Here is an 18,038-nt window from a genome sequence, read left to right on the forward strand (position 1 = left end):
ACTGATAGATCTCAATTACTTCTGTTCTCATTTGTTCCTGAATTTATTTGGATCTTGGCATGATGTCTAGCTTTTGAGGTGCTTTTGGTCTACTTCTCTGTGTCAGGCAGCTCCTATTGAAGTGATTTCTTGATTGAAACAGGTGTGGCAGTAATCAGGCCTGAGGGTGGCTACGGAAATTGAACTCAGGTGTGATACACCACAGTTAGGTTATTTTTAACAAGGGGTGCAATTACTTTTTCACACAGGGCCATGTAGGTTTGGAATTTTTTTCTCCCTAAATAATAAAAACCACCATTTAAACACTGCATTTTGTGTTTACTTGTGTTATATTTGACTAATGGTTACATGTGTTTGATGATCAGAAACATTTTGTGTGACAAACATGCAAAAGAATAAGAAATCGGGAAGGGGGAAAATAGTTTTTCACACCACTGTATGAGACAGCACTGCACTGCATGAAAAGAAGCAGACTGAGGGCTTCCTCACATACCTGGCTGTGCTTGGGGGGCAGGGATAGCAGAGGACCACCACAGGGAGCTCTCTATAGCCTGCTGGATGTATGTCTGGGAAGGGTTGCCACTGGAATTTATTCTGAAGGATTAGATTTAAAAAGTCATTTACACCAGAAGAGTAATGCGTCAGATGTTGAAGGATATGTAGGAAAACCTGTTTATTTTGGTATCTAATGTTCTGCTGTTGTTCAACACTAAAGTTTTTACTTTTGAGGGGAAAAAAAGTTTATTTTAAAATGCTGGATTATTGGCATTATTGAAAGTGTGTCAGGTGCTCTGCCATCTACTTGGGAAATGCGTTCTTAGTCTCCATCCTCTGTGAAAGGACAGCATGCTGGGACTGACAACCCGGCCGGCGCAGAACTGGGATCCTTACCCAGCAGGAATGCCAATAGCGTGAAGACAATTTATTCAGGGCATTGTCTCTCCCAACACCCTAGGTGGTAGCCTTCCTGGGCTTCTGTTCTGCTACGGAGATCCTCATGGCATATTGGGAGTTGTGGTTCTTATGGGCAGTCACCAGTCCTGTTGGGTTCCTTGGGTGCTGCCAGGGAACGCTGAGGGGATTTACGAGCCCTACCTATCCAGGATCCAGACGTACCCATAAGTACTCCCTAGCCACCGTATTGGGACATTGGAAGTGCTTTGGAGTTTTACTTAAAAGGAGCAGACTTCTTTATCCAGGCAAGTCAGAGTTAGGAGGAAGCAGATGAAGCTTGCCTGGAGGAGCAGAGGAGAAGGAAAGAGCCTTGAAGAACTGTTTGAAGCCTGTATTGTTAAGGTATTTCAAGGATTAAAACCTTTGTATTGATTGGGACTTGTAACCCAGCCACAGGGGACGTACAAACCAGTGTGTTTCTTTGTGCCGGTCCCAAGCCCGGACAAATGGGGAGGGTTACGTCAGGAAGAGCATCCGGTGTAAAATTTTGCCAAATCAATACGCGGACAACAATACAAATTTCCATACTGGATCAGTCGAGCCCTGGGTTAACAATGACTGCCACCAGTACTGTTAGCCAACAGGGTGCTGGCAGAAATTGAGCTACTGTTGGCCGAAGAAGAAGAAGGAGAAGAAGAGGGGGCAGACGTGTCAGGAGGCAGGAGGAGAGGAGGAAAGTAAAGAGAGTGGAACAGAGGGTAGGAACTTTGAATGTTGGCAGTATGACTGGTAAGGGGAGAGAGTTAGCAGATATGATGGAGTGAAGGAAGGTTGATATATTGTGTGTGCAAGAGACTAAATGGAAGGGGAGTAATGCCAGGTGGATTGGAGGTGGATTCAAATTGTTCTATCATTGTGTGGATAGGAGGAGAAATGGGGTAGGGGTTATTCTGAAGGAACAGTATGTCAAGAGTGTTTTGGAGGTGAAAAGAGTGTCAGGCAGAGTAATGATTATGAAGCTGGAAATTGGAGGTGTGATGATGAATGCTGCTAGTGCATATGCCCTGCAAGTTGGGTGTGCAATGGGTGAGAAAGAAAATTTTTGGAGTGAGTTGGAGGAAGTGATGAACAGTGTACCCAAGGGACAGAAAGTGGTGATTGGAGTGGATTTCAATGTACATGTTGGTGAAGGGAACAGTGGAGACGAGGAGGTGATGGGTAGGTTGAAGAGAATGGGAGAGAGAAGAGGTTGGATGATGTGGAGATAGTAAATCAGGAAGTGCAATGGATTAGCAAGGAGGAAGTAAGGACAGCAATGAAGAGGATGAAGAATGGAAAGGCTGTTGGTCCAGATGACATACCTATGGTAGCATGAAGGTGCCTAGGAGAGATGGCAGTTGAGTTATTAACCAGATTGTTTAATGGAATCTTGGAAAGTGGGAGGATACCTGAGGAGTGGAGAAGAAGTGTACTGGTGTCGATATTTAAGAATAAGGGGATGTGCAGGACAAAGAGCAGGGAAAGAGAAGTGGAAGCTAAGTTAAGAAGTGAGGTGATGATCAGTGAGCAGCAGTATAGTTTCATGCCAAGAAAGAGCACCATAGATGGAATGTTTGCTCTGAGGATGTTGATGGAGAAGTTTAGAGAAGGCCAGAAGGAGCTGCATTGCGTCTTTGTGGACCTGGAGAAAGCAAATGACAGGGTGCCTCGAGAGGAATTGTGGTATTGTATGAGGAAGTTGGGAGTGGCAGAGAAGTACGTAAGAGTTGTTAAGGATATGTATGAAGGAAGTGTGACAGTGGTGAGGTCTGCAGTAGGAGTGATGGATGCATTCAAGTTGGAGATGGGATTATATCAGGGATCGGATCTGAGCCCTTTCTTATTTGCAATGGTGATGGACAGGTTGACTGATGAGATTAGACAGGAGTCCCCATGGACTATGATGTTTGCTGATGACATTGTGATCTGTAGCGATAGCAGGGAGCAGGTTGAGGAAACCCTGGACAGGTGGAAATGTGCTCTAGAGAGGAGAGGAATGAAGGTCAGTAGGAACAAGACAGAATACATGTGTGTAAATGAGAGGGAGGTTAGTGGAATGGTGAGGATGCAGGGAGTAGAGTGGGTGAAGGTGGATGAGTTTAAATACTTGGGATCAACAGTACAAAGTAATGGGGATTGTGGAAGAGAGGTGAAAAAGAGAGTGCAGGCAGGGTGGAATGGGTGGAGAAGAGTGTCAGGAGTAATTAGTGACAGACGAGTATCAGCAAGAGTGAAAGGGAAGGTCTACAGGATGGTAGTAAGACCCGCTATGTTATATGGGTTGGAGATGGTGGCACTGACCAGAAAGCAGGAGACCGAGCTGGAGGTGGCAGAGTTATAGATGCTAAGATTTGCATTGGGTGTGACGAGAATGGAGAGGATTAGAAATGAGTACATTAGTGCGTCAGCTCAAGTTGGACGGTTGGGAGACAAAGTCAGAGAGGCGAGATTGGACATGTGCAGAGGAGAGATGCTGGGTATATTGGGAGAAGGATGCTAACGATAGAGCTGCCAGGGAAGAGGAAAAGAGGAAGGCCTATGAGGAGGTTTATCGATGTGGTGAGAGAGGACATGCAGGTGATGGGTGTGACAGAACAAGATGCAGAGGACAGAAAGATATGGAAGAAGATGATCCGCTGTGGCAACCCCTAACGGGAGCAGCCGAAAGACGAAGAAGAAGATTAATTGGGACTTGTGAATGTGCCTTTGTGTCAGGAATATTGGAGGCTGTGGCGCCCCCTGGGGGTCATACCCCTAACTAAATACAACAGTTTAGCTTGTGTTTCTGCTCAATCATTATATAGCATCTTTCATAAAGTTCACCTTCATAAAGCCACTTGTTGTGCCTTGAAATGTTTTTGTTTCTCTTTGAGATGGATTCCCCTTATTGCATATGTTACTGAACAATAAGAAAATGTATCAGTGATCAAGAACACTTTGATCACATTAATAAAAAAAAATCAAATGTAGTCTCAGGATGTTAGATGGCTCTCCAAGTCATCCCCCTCTCAAGCATTTTTTTCTGTTCATGTAGAATCTGTAAATGTCAGGCATCTGTAAAATCAGGAATGTACAGAGAAGTCTGAGAACAGCAGAAATTCAGTTCAGGTTAATAAGGCAGGCAGGGCATAGGAGAGAATTGAAAATTAAATAAAATATGAATTCCAGGTTTGCTGCTTTGCTTATATATAGGGCAGTTGAATTTCACCACAGGGTGAAGGGTGTTGGGCATATTATTTAAAAATCCCTTTTGATTTTTCATAATACTTAGACGCACAAGGCAGATGACTGATGATTACATCTTAGATGCGTTAAAAGGAAGCCTTTAATTGTGGAGACAGTTAAAACAGCATACTTCAGTCAGCAAGCATTTAACCTGTGTCGCTGTTGAACTTTTGAAGCCAAAGAAATGTTCATTAGTATAACAACTATTTAAAGTAATGCCTGCACATGTGATACGTGTTTGAATAGCATAGAGAATGAGATGCCCTCTTGCTAGGAGTCGTCAGTGCAGGTTAGGGCAATCCGATTCTGCAACTAATTCTGGCTCAGCACCCAGGCTAAGCAATAGCAAGTCTGGACACTTATGGGCATCCCCTTAAAATCAACACAAGGGCCTTTTAACATAAACAACATTCAGCAAGTGTTTAATGTACAGTATAAATACATGAAAAAGGAAAGATAAAGGCACTGAACGAAAAGAGAATTTCTCACGTTATAATTCCTGGGTGTCAAAAACACAGTTAACGTTTATTTCTGCTAAGCTCAGTTTATCACACATTACAGTCTTTCTAAAAAGAGGGCATCTCTCTGAAGACTTTGAACATCCAGTAGCTTCTTCAAACACAGGACTTCCTGACAGTTCTTAACAAATCTGCAGCATTCAACAGGCGAATTAAAAACTCACGTTCGAGCACAACTGCATGTCGATAAAAGAACGGCATGGAAATAAGAAGCAAAACAGTCCAATGGGCGGAAGGTAAACCTGAATTTCTTTAAAAGATGCCGCGTTTGAAAGGAGAAATTGAAAATAATAATCGGGCAGTTTACCGTTAATGTTCACCAGTAATGGATACCGAGAAAAAAAAAAAACAAAACATTCGACTAAAGCAGAACTGGACATCTAAGCTTATAAAACGACATGTTGCCTCACGTACCGTTAATGATAAAATACATAAATACTATATAAGCATACAGAGCGCTGGTCATAGTGGCAATGGGAAAGGCGCTATATACATACAATGTATTATTATTGTTACTGTTGTTATTATTAACATTATTAACAGCCGCACACCGAATGATCAGTCAGATAATAAAAAAACACAATGGCGAACCCTCAACGGGATGCAACCGAATTTAAACAACGACTCTGTACTTACAAAGTGCCAAAGCTGCCATACTCTGATGAGATCCCCGATGCCAACTGGGTGTCCCGAGTGCAGACGATCACCACGCTGTTGCAGACGCAAACTTGAGGACACTGAAAGCTCGCGAGGATTACGGTGGCTTCAGGGCGGCTCAGCAGTACAACCACCACGAACAGGCTGTCAAAATCCATTATGTGCGCGCACTGCTTGGAAGTCCGTGTTCTTCAGATGTTTGTGTAAATGTTTATATTAAAAACAAATCTATAAGCAGAGTAGCGCGCAAACACAATCCAAACGCTGGGCTCACAATGAGTTGTTACAACTTGTACCTGCGACAGCTAATAAGTGATTGACATCTGGCGCTGGGAGGATTCGCACCCTTTCCCCTAGAATGACACGAATAAGCAAAAATCTTCCTCGCGGAGCGGAGTAGAGGTACAAGTAACGTCAAAGAGAAAACGTTTTCCTCTAGTCGCTGGGATATAAATGTGTTGTTCTCGTTTTGCAAAAATAACTTATTCATAAAAGACAGACAGGGAGAGAGAAAATCGCGGAGGCTTTCTGGGCTGCCGCTGAACTGAACATGCGTGTCCTGTGAACATTTAAACAGGAGCCGAAATCGGATAAGGATAAAAAATACGAAGTTTGTCTTCTCTTCATTTCCATCTCTTTGTCGCTTACTTCAGCGGCGAATGGTGCCCAACAGGCAAAGCTCCGACCAGGCATACTATACCGGACCGTAGAGAAGCCATTCGAACACATCCTGGTACAATCTCTTCTTATAGTATCTGGGTTCTGTGTTTAACTCAAACTATTCTCTGCCAATTATTTTCGCAGTACTTGAAGGACAGTACAAAGATTTGAATCTGTGGAAAATTACAGTGTAAAGCCACACCCAGAAACTCGTCAAATTAACATAAAATCGTACTTTTTTCTGGTATAATTTCAAATAAATCAGCAATTATTTGGCATAGAAATGTGATTTAATAACGTCATAGGAGAAGGATATTCCTTAACTTATATAGCCCCCTGTATATAGTCGTGCGACCTGTGCTATATACTGCGCCACTTTTTCAGTAGCACCAGGAAACAGAAAAACATCGGCAGGTAGGTTTCAGGTGTTTTTTCTCCCATTGATAAAGGTGTCATTTGTATTTTTCTAAAACAAAATACACAATGGATATATTTCTATCTAAACACATGGTGTGTGAAGGTTAAACTGTTGTGAAAAGTTTATAACCCCAGCAGTGTTTCACATGCGTAAGATGCACATATTTGCCCTGATGAAGCACACACACCCTACAGTATGCACCATGTCTCCAAATTACTGTGAACACTGTCAGAGCGAGACAGAGGTGGGCGACTCGAGTTTGAATTTTAGTCACTTGTGACTTTCTTAACAACATTAAAAAAAAAACACTTGGCTTGACTTACACCTGCTTATTGATGACTTGCGAAGTGACTTACAAAGCCTCATGTTATATCGCACAGCTGTTATTTTTCAAATTACATTTCTTTTATTTACATTCCGTTAATATACATTCGTACCTGCTCAGGACATCAGAACTAATCTGCGTGTTGGTGGGCAAAATCATTGTAGGGATCTACAGCAGAGCAACTACCCTGCACACAACAGAATGTCCGTCTGCAAGATCAGAGAAGTCAAACACCACCGACACGACATCATCTTCAAACTTTCTCATTTCCAAATTCATAAAGACGGGTATACTTGCTAGAGAGTTGGCCCCAAAAACAGTAACTGATATATCATTGTTCCATAATACCACTTCAGCGTTCTTGAATCTACGATCAGGCTGACATGGGCGCCCTGCTTGCAAAGTAGCCTTTGCATGTGCGAGAGAAAAAAGTCCAGGGGTATGGCATTATATCAGTGCCACTATTCTGAGCACACGTAAAAAAATATTGAGCGCACGTAAAAAAAGATTGCAAGTGCAAGTGTTGCATTTTGAAGAGAAATTTATTTTGAGCGTACAAAAGCTGAATTTGAGTGAACAAAATTCATTGCTGCGTGCAAAAAATGTATTTCAGTGTTTGCACTTATCCATATACACACACACAATAGCACCCCCTCTCGCTCAGTTTTTTCATTTGCGCTTGCTCGCAATGTGTTACTTGCGCTCACAACATTCTCTGCTGCGAGCGCTCAACTCTCTGTACACCGTTATAAGTGTGCCACAAAACCAACCAATCACAGACTTGATTTCAAAAATTCTGATTGGCTCTTACGGTCTCCAATCAGCTCGCTAGCTGCTGCATTCCGGACACCGGAAACACTGTCCACTCAGCCTCGCTTCTTGCAGATAGAGGGAGTTTTGATTTAATCTGCAGCCAAAGAAGAGATGGCAGATGTAATAATAATGTACAAAATGATTTTATATTACTTACATGTGGCCGGGACATGTTGTTTTCGTGCTGCTGTTCAGTATTCGACGACATAAAAGAGAGCTACTCAAATATAATTTGGAGAGTCAGTTGGCATGGTTGTATAATGCAACTACATTATACTACACCAACGATAGTCTTAACAAATAACATATTTTAAAATAAAATAATTAAAGATATTATCCGCAAATTGGGGTTTAATTGAGTTTAGCTGGATTTAGCTACATTTCGGACTGTTTCCGGAATGCAGCAGCTAGCGAGCTGATTGGAGACCGTAAGAGCCAATCAGAATTTTTGAAACCAAGTCTGTGATTGGTTGGTTTTGTGGCACACTTATAACGGTGTACAGAGAGTTGAGCGCTTGCAGCAGAGAATGTTGTGAACGCAAGCAACAAATTGCGAGCAAGCGCAAATGAAAAAACTGAGCGAGAGGGGGTGCTATTGTGTGTGTGTATATGGATAAGTGCAAACACTGAAATACATTTTTTGCACGCAGCAATGAATTTTGTTCACTCAAATTCAGCTTTTGTACGCTCAAAATAAATTTCTCCTCAAAATGCAACACTTGCACTTGCAATATTTTTTTACGTGCGCTCAGAATAGTGGCACTGAAATAACGCCATACAGGGGCCTCATGTATAAACGGTGCGTACGCACAGAAATGTTGCGTAAGAATGTTTCCACGTTCAAATCGCGATGTATAAAACTTACACTTGGCGTAAAGCCACGCACTTTTCCACGGTACCTCATACCTTATCGTACGCAAGTTCTCCGCTACGGTTTTGCAGACTGGCGACACCCAGCGTCAAAGCAGTGCTACTGTTCCTGTGTGGTTACTCCTTATCTTCCTGGCGCGGCTTTATAAATACACTGAAACTAACCGCATATTGTTTATTAGTGTAATCAGGGCCGCTGCTGGCCAAATGGGTGCCCTAAGCAGAAATTTACGGAAGTAAAAATAAAGTAATAAAAAAAAAAAACACCTACTATAGGCGCCAAAATAGAACTTTATTCAAATAAATACATGAGGGCACGCACGTCATCACGTGTGCTTAGCCTACTCTGCCTTCACCGTAAAATGCAATGTACGTTTATATTTTTGTTTATTTGTATATGTATATTATTAATATTAATTTATTATTATAATATATAAAAAAGATTTTTTTGAGCGGCTGGGATGGTGCCCCCCTGGGAGTTGGTGCCCTACGCAGTCTCTCTGCGTATAGGGAGCGGCGGTACTGAGTGTAATGCATCTGATTGTAATTAACTTGTAACAATATAATGGTCCAGGGAACAGCTGTAGTATTCCAAATACCATAACTGCTTTAGCGTTGTTACTCTCACTGCACCATCTTCTTCTTTTTCTTCTTTCAGCTCCTCCCGTTAGGAGTTGCCTCAGCGGTTCATCTTTTTCCATATTTCTCTCACTGCACCACTCGCAGTATCTGAGTGGGGAATCACAGCAGCAGCTGATCGGAAAGAGAATTTGTTATGTCCAGAGCAGGATGAAATAATTAGCCAGCCATGTATTTATTACTCAGAACACTAACTCACTTTATTTTTATGACAGGCACGCATGATCACCAATCCAGAAGACTTACTTTTTTCTATACTCCTTTGCTATCCCTTCAACAGGTAATACATTTTTATAAGAACTCCCCCTAGCATTCTGGCAGAAACTACAACAGAACACAACAGAATTATCGGTATTACAGCATCAAGCCCATGCTGCCTCAGCCACGGCAAAACATTTCAAAGCCTTTCCTGTACGGACCTCGCGGTTCAGAAACAGTTTCATCCCAAGAACTTTAAATGCAGCCAATCAATTGCTCCTTGTAGAACTGTTTGTACTTATAAGTACTCACCTCACTGTAAACTTGCACTACAGTTATAATATCACACAACCTGAGCCACTTTATAAAGCGCGTATTTACATATGATGACGATATCATTTGTAAGATGAAATGCAGCAAAATATGTTGATCATATAATACAGATAAAACTAACTTCATTTAAATAATCTGTATTGTTAATAATTAAACATATGAGGACACGGTGCCGCAGCGCTAGCAAGTTCACGTATTGTTCCTGCCTTGCGCTGTATATTTGCTGAGGCTGGCACTACACTGGAAGGATAGACATATAGAATAATTTTTTGTTTTTTTGAAATTTTATTAATTTTATTGCAATCATTCCATTCAAAACAATCAATTTTTACAAAAAGTAAAAATAAGAATAAGTCGACCCCCACCCCTCACGAATAGAATAATTAAACACGTACTACGAAGATATTTCAGTGTTCCTTAAAAGTTTTGAAGAATCAGCGCTCTAAGCTTACGGGTGACTTAACGTCTATTACAGAGCTGATTGTGTGGCGATTGGGTATTTGGAGAAAGAAAAGTAAGGACAGGAATTGGAGGTTAGTATGTTTGAAAGAGACAGTACTGCTACAATAAAGTATTTCATCGAAGGTCGCGCATGGCACAGCAGTATCTTGTATGAAACATGAACAATTGCTGCGCCACCGTGTTCTCATGTTTAATAACATGCTTTCATTCCAATCATCACGTGTACATCTCAGTATTTTAATTATTCAGAGAGCTGTAATATCACAAATGTAATGGATTCTGTGTCCTGTCGGAGGAAGAGAAAGAACGGAAGCACGTAGTGATTCACACACATAGAGCACATAGAAGATCAAATACAAAACAAAGCATTTAACGTGCTACTTTAGTTACGATGGGCTTTGAGAAACTGGTTAATTAAACGATTTTAAGATGAAGTTTATGATGTTCTACTTTAATGTCAAAATAAACTACGTGATTAAAGTGGAAATTTTGAGATTAAAGTTGATATTTTGTGCTTTTTTCCCACTGTGTGCTTATTTTTTTGTCTGTACCCTAATAAGCTCAGACGGTGGGCTCCAACTTGCCTTTTCACTGCGACTTTGATATGTGACTTCTTTTTTATTTCCGGCACTGTGCGACTTTGTGAATGTGAGCTTTCGAGTTTCTTCGACACGCTATGCCACTCGACCGACTTCCTTTTGTTGATTATTCCACTGTTTAAATCAACAAATGGTATGTTTTTCCTTTGCCTCCAGTTGGTATTCGCTGAAATTCTTATATATTCCCCCGTGCTTTTCCCATTGTCTTTTCACAGAAGGCTGAGTTTAAGGGCGATTTATATTGATTTGCATATTCATAGAGGCGTAATTCTGGGAGGAGGTGGGGCGGGGCAGAAGGCGCGTGCACGAGCGTTAGTTTTCATGCTGATCGGGATTTATGGAGCGGAAGAACGTGGAAGTTGGAGTACGCACAGATTCCTGCATCTGGATTGTTCTGTGCATAAGCACATTTCGTTTTTTGTGCTTACGTCATGTTATAGTGCGAATTCTACGCACGGCGTTATGCATGAGGCCCCAGGTGTGCGAGGGCCTGCACCTCTCTGGACCCCACCTCGAGCCTCACGATCATACTGTAAATCTGTCCAATCAAATGAAACCAAAATAAGAGCAGGTGTCTAATAGGTCGATCTAATATTCCGTATGCATATAATGTGTCAATGGGCCGAATATGAACGGGCATTCAAAGTGAGAGCCCAGTGGTGCTGCGAGGAGACAAAGGAATTAAAGCGAGACAAAGGACGCTGCTTTGCCAAAAAAAAAACAACATATATATGGACATTTGAAGGTTTAAATAAATAAAGAAAGAAAGGCAAATTGACCAAACCGTGAATACAGCATTTGACACTAATGAGACTGACCTTAGAGATAATCAGAGGAAGGCGACCACGTCTAGCAGCTTTAGCAGCACTGCTCAGTCCAGTGACACCAACATGGAAGACAAGAAAACCACTGCAGGAAATAAGACACAAAATGAACTATTGGGGATCTTCAGTTTATTTAACTAATTTAAGTTACTTAAAACAATTATGCCTGCTGTTAAGTTTTACTTAACTTTTTCCAGTTAATTTGAGTTACATTTCTTAGATGCTTCACAATGTAATTATGTTGAAACAAAGCAATCCGATTATTTTCTTTCAAAAGAAGCATAATCTATCTCAGAGACTGTTGTCATTGCTCACTTATTTCATGTTAATCTTACTAAAAGTTGATGTTCTGCCCCACATCTTGTTAGTTGAGACTGTTATTTGTTGAACTGTTCATCTTGTCATTTATTAACACACCAGTCAGTCACATCCCACACTCACAGTGGTGCTATAAAAGTCTATGAAACTCACGTAAAGCACGTAGGTCCCATAATAAACATTTGAATACAATACACCCCATGTGTCTCGCGTAGGCACCCCTTTATCTCTTGTTTTGGTCGCGTCCAAAACGTATCCTTAGGGTATATAAACCCCTGTGTCTGGTTAGTTGTAGTACATAGCAATTTGAACCTCTGTCTGCGCGCTTCTCTTCGTCTTGATCCAACCGTGGAAATCACTCGACTTGTAAGCGTCTTTTAAAGCTTTATTGTTTAAATGTACACTGTCTGCTATGTATCGCTTTGTAAATCATTCGTTATTGTCTTTGGTTGTACACCTGTATATACTGTACCTGTATGTTTCTTTTGTGTATATTTCAGTTTACAACGAAGTACGTCCAGTAAAAGCCTTCAAGATAGCTCGCTCAGCCCTTGTCGTTTGTTTATGTGAGTGTACCGAGTTGTTTAAGCTCTCTGCGGCCACATGGCAGAAGGACGGTGCGGAGTGAGGCAGAAAAGTTGATACTTTCCTAATCCTCAGAAAATAATATTCCCATTTTCCCTATGCACAGTTAAATTAAGTTGATTTACCTTAAAACAATCAGGTTTTATGTATGACTGTGTTTAATGTGTGCCTATGCCATATTTACACGAACTATGATTATTTTGCATAAAGCTCCACCCCTTTTGTTTACTGCTTATTCCGAGGGACCTGCACACCTTTACCTACTTCAAAAGAAAGTTAAAGACCTTTAGTAAATTGATATTATTCCAAATGCAGTGAGTTTTGTGGGGTTGTGGATGATGATTTATGATACTTTCTTTGATTCATCCAACAACAGAGAAGCATCTTTTTGTTTGCTTCCAATACATCAATGCAATCAGAGAGAGAGAGCCTGGGAGCATACACTGATACAGCTCATTGCCACACTTACCACACGACAAACCACCTCAGGGTCCCAAACTAGGACCCAAGTGCAGCCATGCAATGGGGGACACCTCAGCACCACACTTATTTGAATGTTAAGACTACATAAAAAATGCATCAACCGAAGTATAACTTCTTTACCTTGTGAAATATGCGAAACACTAGACACTTAACCTTTTATGTTCTGTGCATTTTTTAGCTTGAATCACCGTCCACAATTACAATACATGTGTAGTAATATAAGGTTAAGTTGGATAGACTAAAAGAAAGTATGTATCCTCAACTAAATAAATAAATAAAACAATGTTTAATGAATCGCTTCCCAGGTCCTCCCTGCGTGGAGTTTGCATGTTCTCCCCGTGTCTGCGTGGGTTTCCTCCAAACGCTCCGGTTTCCTCCCACAATCCAAAGACATGCAAGTTAGGTGGATTGGCGATTCTACATTGGCCCTAGTGTGTGATTGGTGTGTGGGTGTGTGTCCTGTGGTGGGTTGGCACCCTGCCCGGGATTGGTTCCTGCCTTGTGCCCTGTGTTGGCTGGGATTGGCTCCAGCAGACCCCCATGACCCTGTGTTTGCATTCAGCGGGTTAGAAAATGGATGGATGGATGGATGTTTAATAAATCGCTTCCCAGGTCCTCCCTGTGTGGAGTTTGTATGTTCTTCCCGTGTCTGTGTGGGTTTCCTCCCACAGTCCACAGACATGCAGGTTAGGTGCATTGGCGATCCTGAATTGTCCCCAGTGTGTGCTTGGTGTGTGCCTGGTGTGTGTGTGCACGCCCTGTGGTGGGCTGGCGCCCTGCCCGGGGTTTGTTTCCTGCCTTGTGTTGGCTGGGATTGGCTCCAGCAGACCCCCGTGACCCTGTATTCGGATTCAGCGGGTTAGAAAATGGATGGATGGATGGTTTATTGCAAGGAATTCAGTTTCTTTAATTCTGCACAAAAACATTCATTTAAATTACAACAACATCTCTTACAAATGCTGGTTCTTTAATGGCATTTTATGATTTTTTGCTGGGTTGTGTGTTTCCTCATGGAATGATCGTTTGACAAAGCACCATTTCATTCTGGGAAGAGTTCTTTGTTTTACTTCTTTCTATGAAGTTGGCTGTTTGTACTTCGAAAAACTTTCTAATATGAAGAAAAAAACTGAAATCTTGTATGCATGGAAGGCTACCTAGCAATATACTAACAGATTAAGAAGCCGTGTGTGATTGTATGCAGCTAGAGTCCTTTTCAAATCATGCTATATTGGTATTTCACAAACCTATTACTATCTAGTCTTCACTGTATGGAGCCTGTTATGAACCTAAATAAATAAAGATTCTCTCTGGAACATTCATGTGGATGGGTCTTTTGGGAACCAAAAATGGTTCCCCTATGGCATCACTCTGAAGAATCACTCTGGTAATTTTATTTTTAAGAGTGATATGTTGTGTCGTCTGAAACACAAAGTGAATGAATCAACTTAAAAGAATATTTCATTATGAAACTACTCAAACTAATTGTGTGCACCCATTGTCCGTTATCAAATTAAGTTTATTTAACAAATAATCTTTTTGAGTGGAACAGTGCCAAACATGAGTCAAGAAATCCTTATTCACTCTTTAATTTTATTTGGGCCAAATATACAAACTCAAAACCTTCAGTTACACATACCATTTTCACCACAAAGTGGCACAAGCCTTTTAAAAATGGTTGTTTCATTAACTGCACTATCAGAAGAAAGTTGATTTCCCGTAGATGTGATGTTGCACTTATCAATTCGTTTGTTGCATTCATTGTAAAAGACTAATGAACTGCGTTTGGAGTCATGTGGAGCCTGAGGGGCTAGCCCTCCCCATCCTGACACATTTGCACCCCCCCAAATGAATTATTAAAACAGTTTATCTATGTAAATACATTTTAATGCATGTGTTTTACATAATAAAAAATACATAACATTTTTGTACAATGCTGTTTGGCAAAAAAATGTGTGGCATTTTTACTGGGTAGAAACTCACCAATATTTTGGGGATCACAAAGTAACGTGCCCATCGACAAATGCATTTACATTAAAGGCATCAGCCTGCCTTTACCGTTGAGTCTTCACAATACATGTTTGCCAGCATGCCAGAAATACTTTTTCCAGTGCCACAGTGTGTAGTTTGCTATTTCTGCCTCGAACAGTCACTGTGGGAAACTGTAGGGATTACATTTAGTTGACACTTAGACACAAACAAATGACAGGTAGGTTATTTTCATTTTAGAATATTTTTCTAGTACATGACTGAGCGGTAAGGCCCCTGTTCACCAGAGGCGTATACATCATGATTGAAATTATATTTATACCAGTAATGGCGCACTGCACAATAATGTGCAGTGAATACACTTGACTTGAGCATTCCTAGTTTTCCTCCTCTTTCTCTGTACGTTTAGCATTCGTTTGCTCAGAGGTTGATGCGCTTGCTGCTTCCTGAGCAGCTCTTCTTTTCTCCACTCTAGCAGCCCACTTCTTCTCTTCTTTCGTCAGCATCTTTTCGTGTTAAAACTGATTCAGTGTTTGTGTTGCAATTACTTATTACTTTTTCTTTAATTTTTCACTTCAGCTGGCACTTAAGTCTTCAATCTGCCTCAAGAATGATTTAAGATATGAAGAGGTAGGGGAAGTGACGGCGAAGGTGGTAGGGATGAGAACGGCACCCATATGCTGCCGAGAGTTGATTGTACAATAAAATAAAATGAAAATAAAAAGAGGGATAACCCTGGAGGTTAATCATCACCCTGAAAGCAGATAGTAGATGTCAAATAGTATATGTGTACCAAATTTCAGAGCAATAGGTCAAATGGTTTGTGAGCTACAGGTGATTTAAAATCCTGGACAGACAAATGAACAACCCCAGTAACATATTATATATAAAGATCTGTGCAATATATGAAATGGAGAAATTATTACAGGGAGTTGCCTTATTTTGAATATTTAAAAATTATTGAGTGTATTTACCTCACACGCTTTTATTTGTGCGCTGCAGTTTTGAGGAAATTACTTCAGCTGATGTGGATTTTTTAAGTTCACCCCTTCGAATGGTAAGCTCAGTTCAGTTTAACAACTGTGTTTATTTATACTAATAAAAGGCAAAGCCCTCACTCACTCACTCACTCACTTATTGACTGACTCACTCATCACTAATTCTCCAACTTCCCGTGTAGGTAGAAGGCTGACCCCATCTTCACGAAATTTGGTAGGTGGCTTCCCTGCGCTAACCAAAACCAATGTACATACTTGTTTCGGTGGTATGACGCCACTGTCAGCCGCCATATTGAACTTTCCAACATCACTAATTCTCCAACTTCCCGTGTAGGTAGAAGGCTGAAATTTGGCAGGCTCATTCCTTACAACTTACTTACAAAAGTTAAGCAGGTTTCATTTAGAAATTGTACACGTAACGGTCATAAAGGTCAACAACGTCCGCCATGTTGAACTTCCTTATTTATGGCTCCATCTTCACGAAATTTGGTAGGCAGCTTCCCTGCGCTAACTGAAACCAATGTACATACTTATTTTGGTGGTATGATGCCACTGTCAGCCGCCATATTGAACTTTCCAATGTCACTAATTCTCCAAGTTCCCGTGTAGGTAGAAGGCTGAAATTTGGCAGGCTCATTCCTTACAGCTTACTTACAAAAGTTAAGCAGGTTTCATTTCGAAATTCTACACGTAACGGTCATAACAGTCGACAACGTCCGCCATGTTGAACTTTTGTTACTTATGGGCCCATCTTCAAGAAAGTTGGTCCACGGGTTCCCAACGCTAACTGATTCCTACTTACATACATATATACGTCCATAGCCTGCAGCTCAGTCACCGTGTGAGGTGGCGTTGGGTCCCCCATCCTAACGCCTCCGATGTTGTTGGCTGCCTGCCTATATAAGGCTGTCCGTTGCTCCGGTCTCTACATTCCCTTCCTTGCTACGCCACGGGATTCACGTCTCACTGCTGATAACTACAGCCTTTTAATTTAAGCCACGGCTTCTCCGCTGTTTTATTGTTCATTTATTACGATTATAGTTATTGTGTAGGTATTTTAGACTTACTTTACATTGTTCAGGTACCCATTTCCTTTATCATTCCAACTGTACCCCGATTAACATGTCTATCGAGATGATCACCATCGATCAAAGAACTGTCACTTACCAAGTGGTTTCCATGCCCGGAGATGGCACCTGCCTTTTCCATTCTCTTTGTTACATATTGCACGGCCATATCAGGCTCACTCTTGATATCCGGAGGAACATTGTGTCTTATGTATTGAATGACTGGGACAGGTTCAAGGTGTGGACTGATGACGGTACAGGAGATAGTTAGACTACACAGGAGCACTAGAAGAGTGAAATGCTTAAGCCCTTCACCTATGGTTCTGCATGTGAGTTGATGGCTGCTGCTGAATTGTTCGGTTGTCGCTTTCAAGTGTACCGAAATGGCCAAATATTTTACACCTTTCGACAACCGCCAATGCCTCTTAAACATCTTAGATTCACAGGTGACGATTTCAGTAGTGGACACTTTGATGTTTATGAATGTTTAAACTCTCAACAGCTGGATGTGAAGTTACCGATGAAACCGGTTGTATACTTACAACGCTTGACAGATGCCAAATGTCACTTCAATACAAGTCCTACAAATACTGTCGTAATTGAAACAAACCATGAAACTCAAACTGATTATGACAGCAGCAATCCAAGCTGTGAGATTTGAAACAAGATTACTGTTCACATGGCCAACTGTACGTTGCATGCTCAAGAGTAAGCTCAGCGCACAGCTTGGTCATATTACAATCGGAGGGCTGAACTCACAATGTGGTATACAAAGAGATCCTTAACAAATAATTATTGGTATATTTTCCCTCAGTTTAATAAGGTTTCATTTTCTTCTTAATAAAAATTTTAAGGCAGTACTTCGCCGCTGCGAAGCGCGGGTATTTTGCTAGTGCAAAATAATATTATGCATCAACCTTGGTACAGTTTTACTATAGATAGCTAAATATGAACAGCTTATTATACTCGCATACAGTGGTAGTCTGAACTATTTTTATACTTTTTATTTAATGTTTTTTTGTTTTATTTTATGGTCTGCTGTTACACAGTGCTGCATATTAAGTGTTGTACGTTGGTTTTTTGTATGTGTGCAGGTGCCACGTGTTTGATCAGTGCAACCTGCCTTT

General features: G+C 41.1%; 1 protein-coding gene across 2 annotated transcripts in view; it reads right to left on the bottom strand.

Moving 5' to 3' along the window:
• Positions 1-11,494, bottom strand: part of LOC120516786 (lutropin-choriogonadotropic hormone receptor-like) — a 71,814-nt gene extending 60,320 nt beyond the window's left edge. The window contains exon 1 of one of the 2 annotated variants that reach the window (XM_039738724.1): positions 11,469-11,494. Coding sequence is in view for 1 of the 2 variants with exons in the window: in XM_039738723.1 (XP_039594657.1) it covers positions 5,313-5,491 (179 nt within the window). In the remaining variant the exon portion in view is untranslated. Of the gene's footprint in view, positions 1-5,312; positions 5,629-11,468 lie in introns of those variants that run through there. The other variant, XM_039738723.1, reaches the window with a different exon arrangement.
• Positions 11,495-18,038: the final 6,544 nt, after the last annotated feature.

The sequence above is a fragment of the Polypterus senegalus genome, chromosome 16 (genome assembly GCF_016835505.1).
Source record: "Polypterus senegalus isolate Bchr_013 chromosome 16, ASM1683550v1, whole genome shotgun sequence".
NCBI classification, from domain to species: domain Eukaryota; kingdom Metazoa; phylum Chordata; class Cladistia; order Polypteriformes; family Polypteridae; genus Polypterus; species Polypterus senegalus.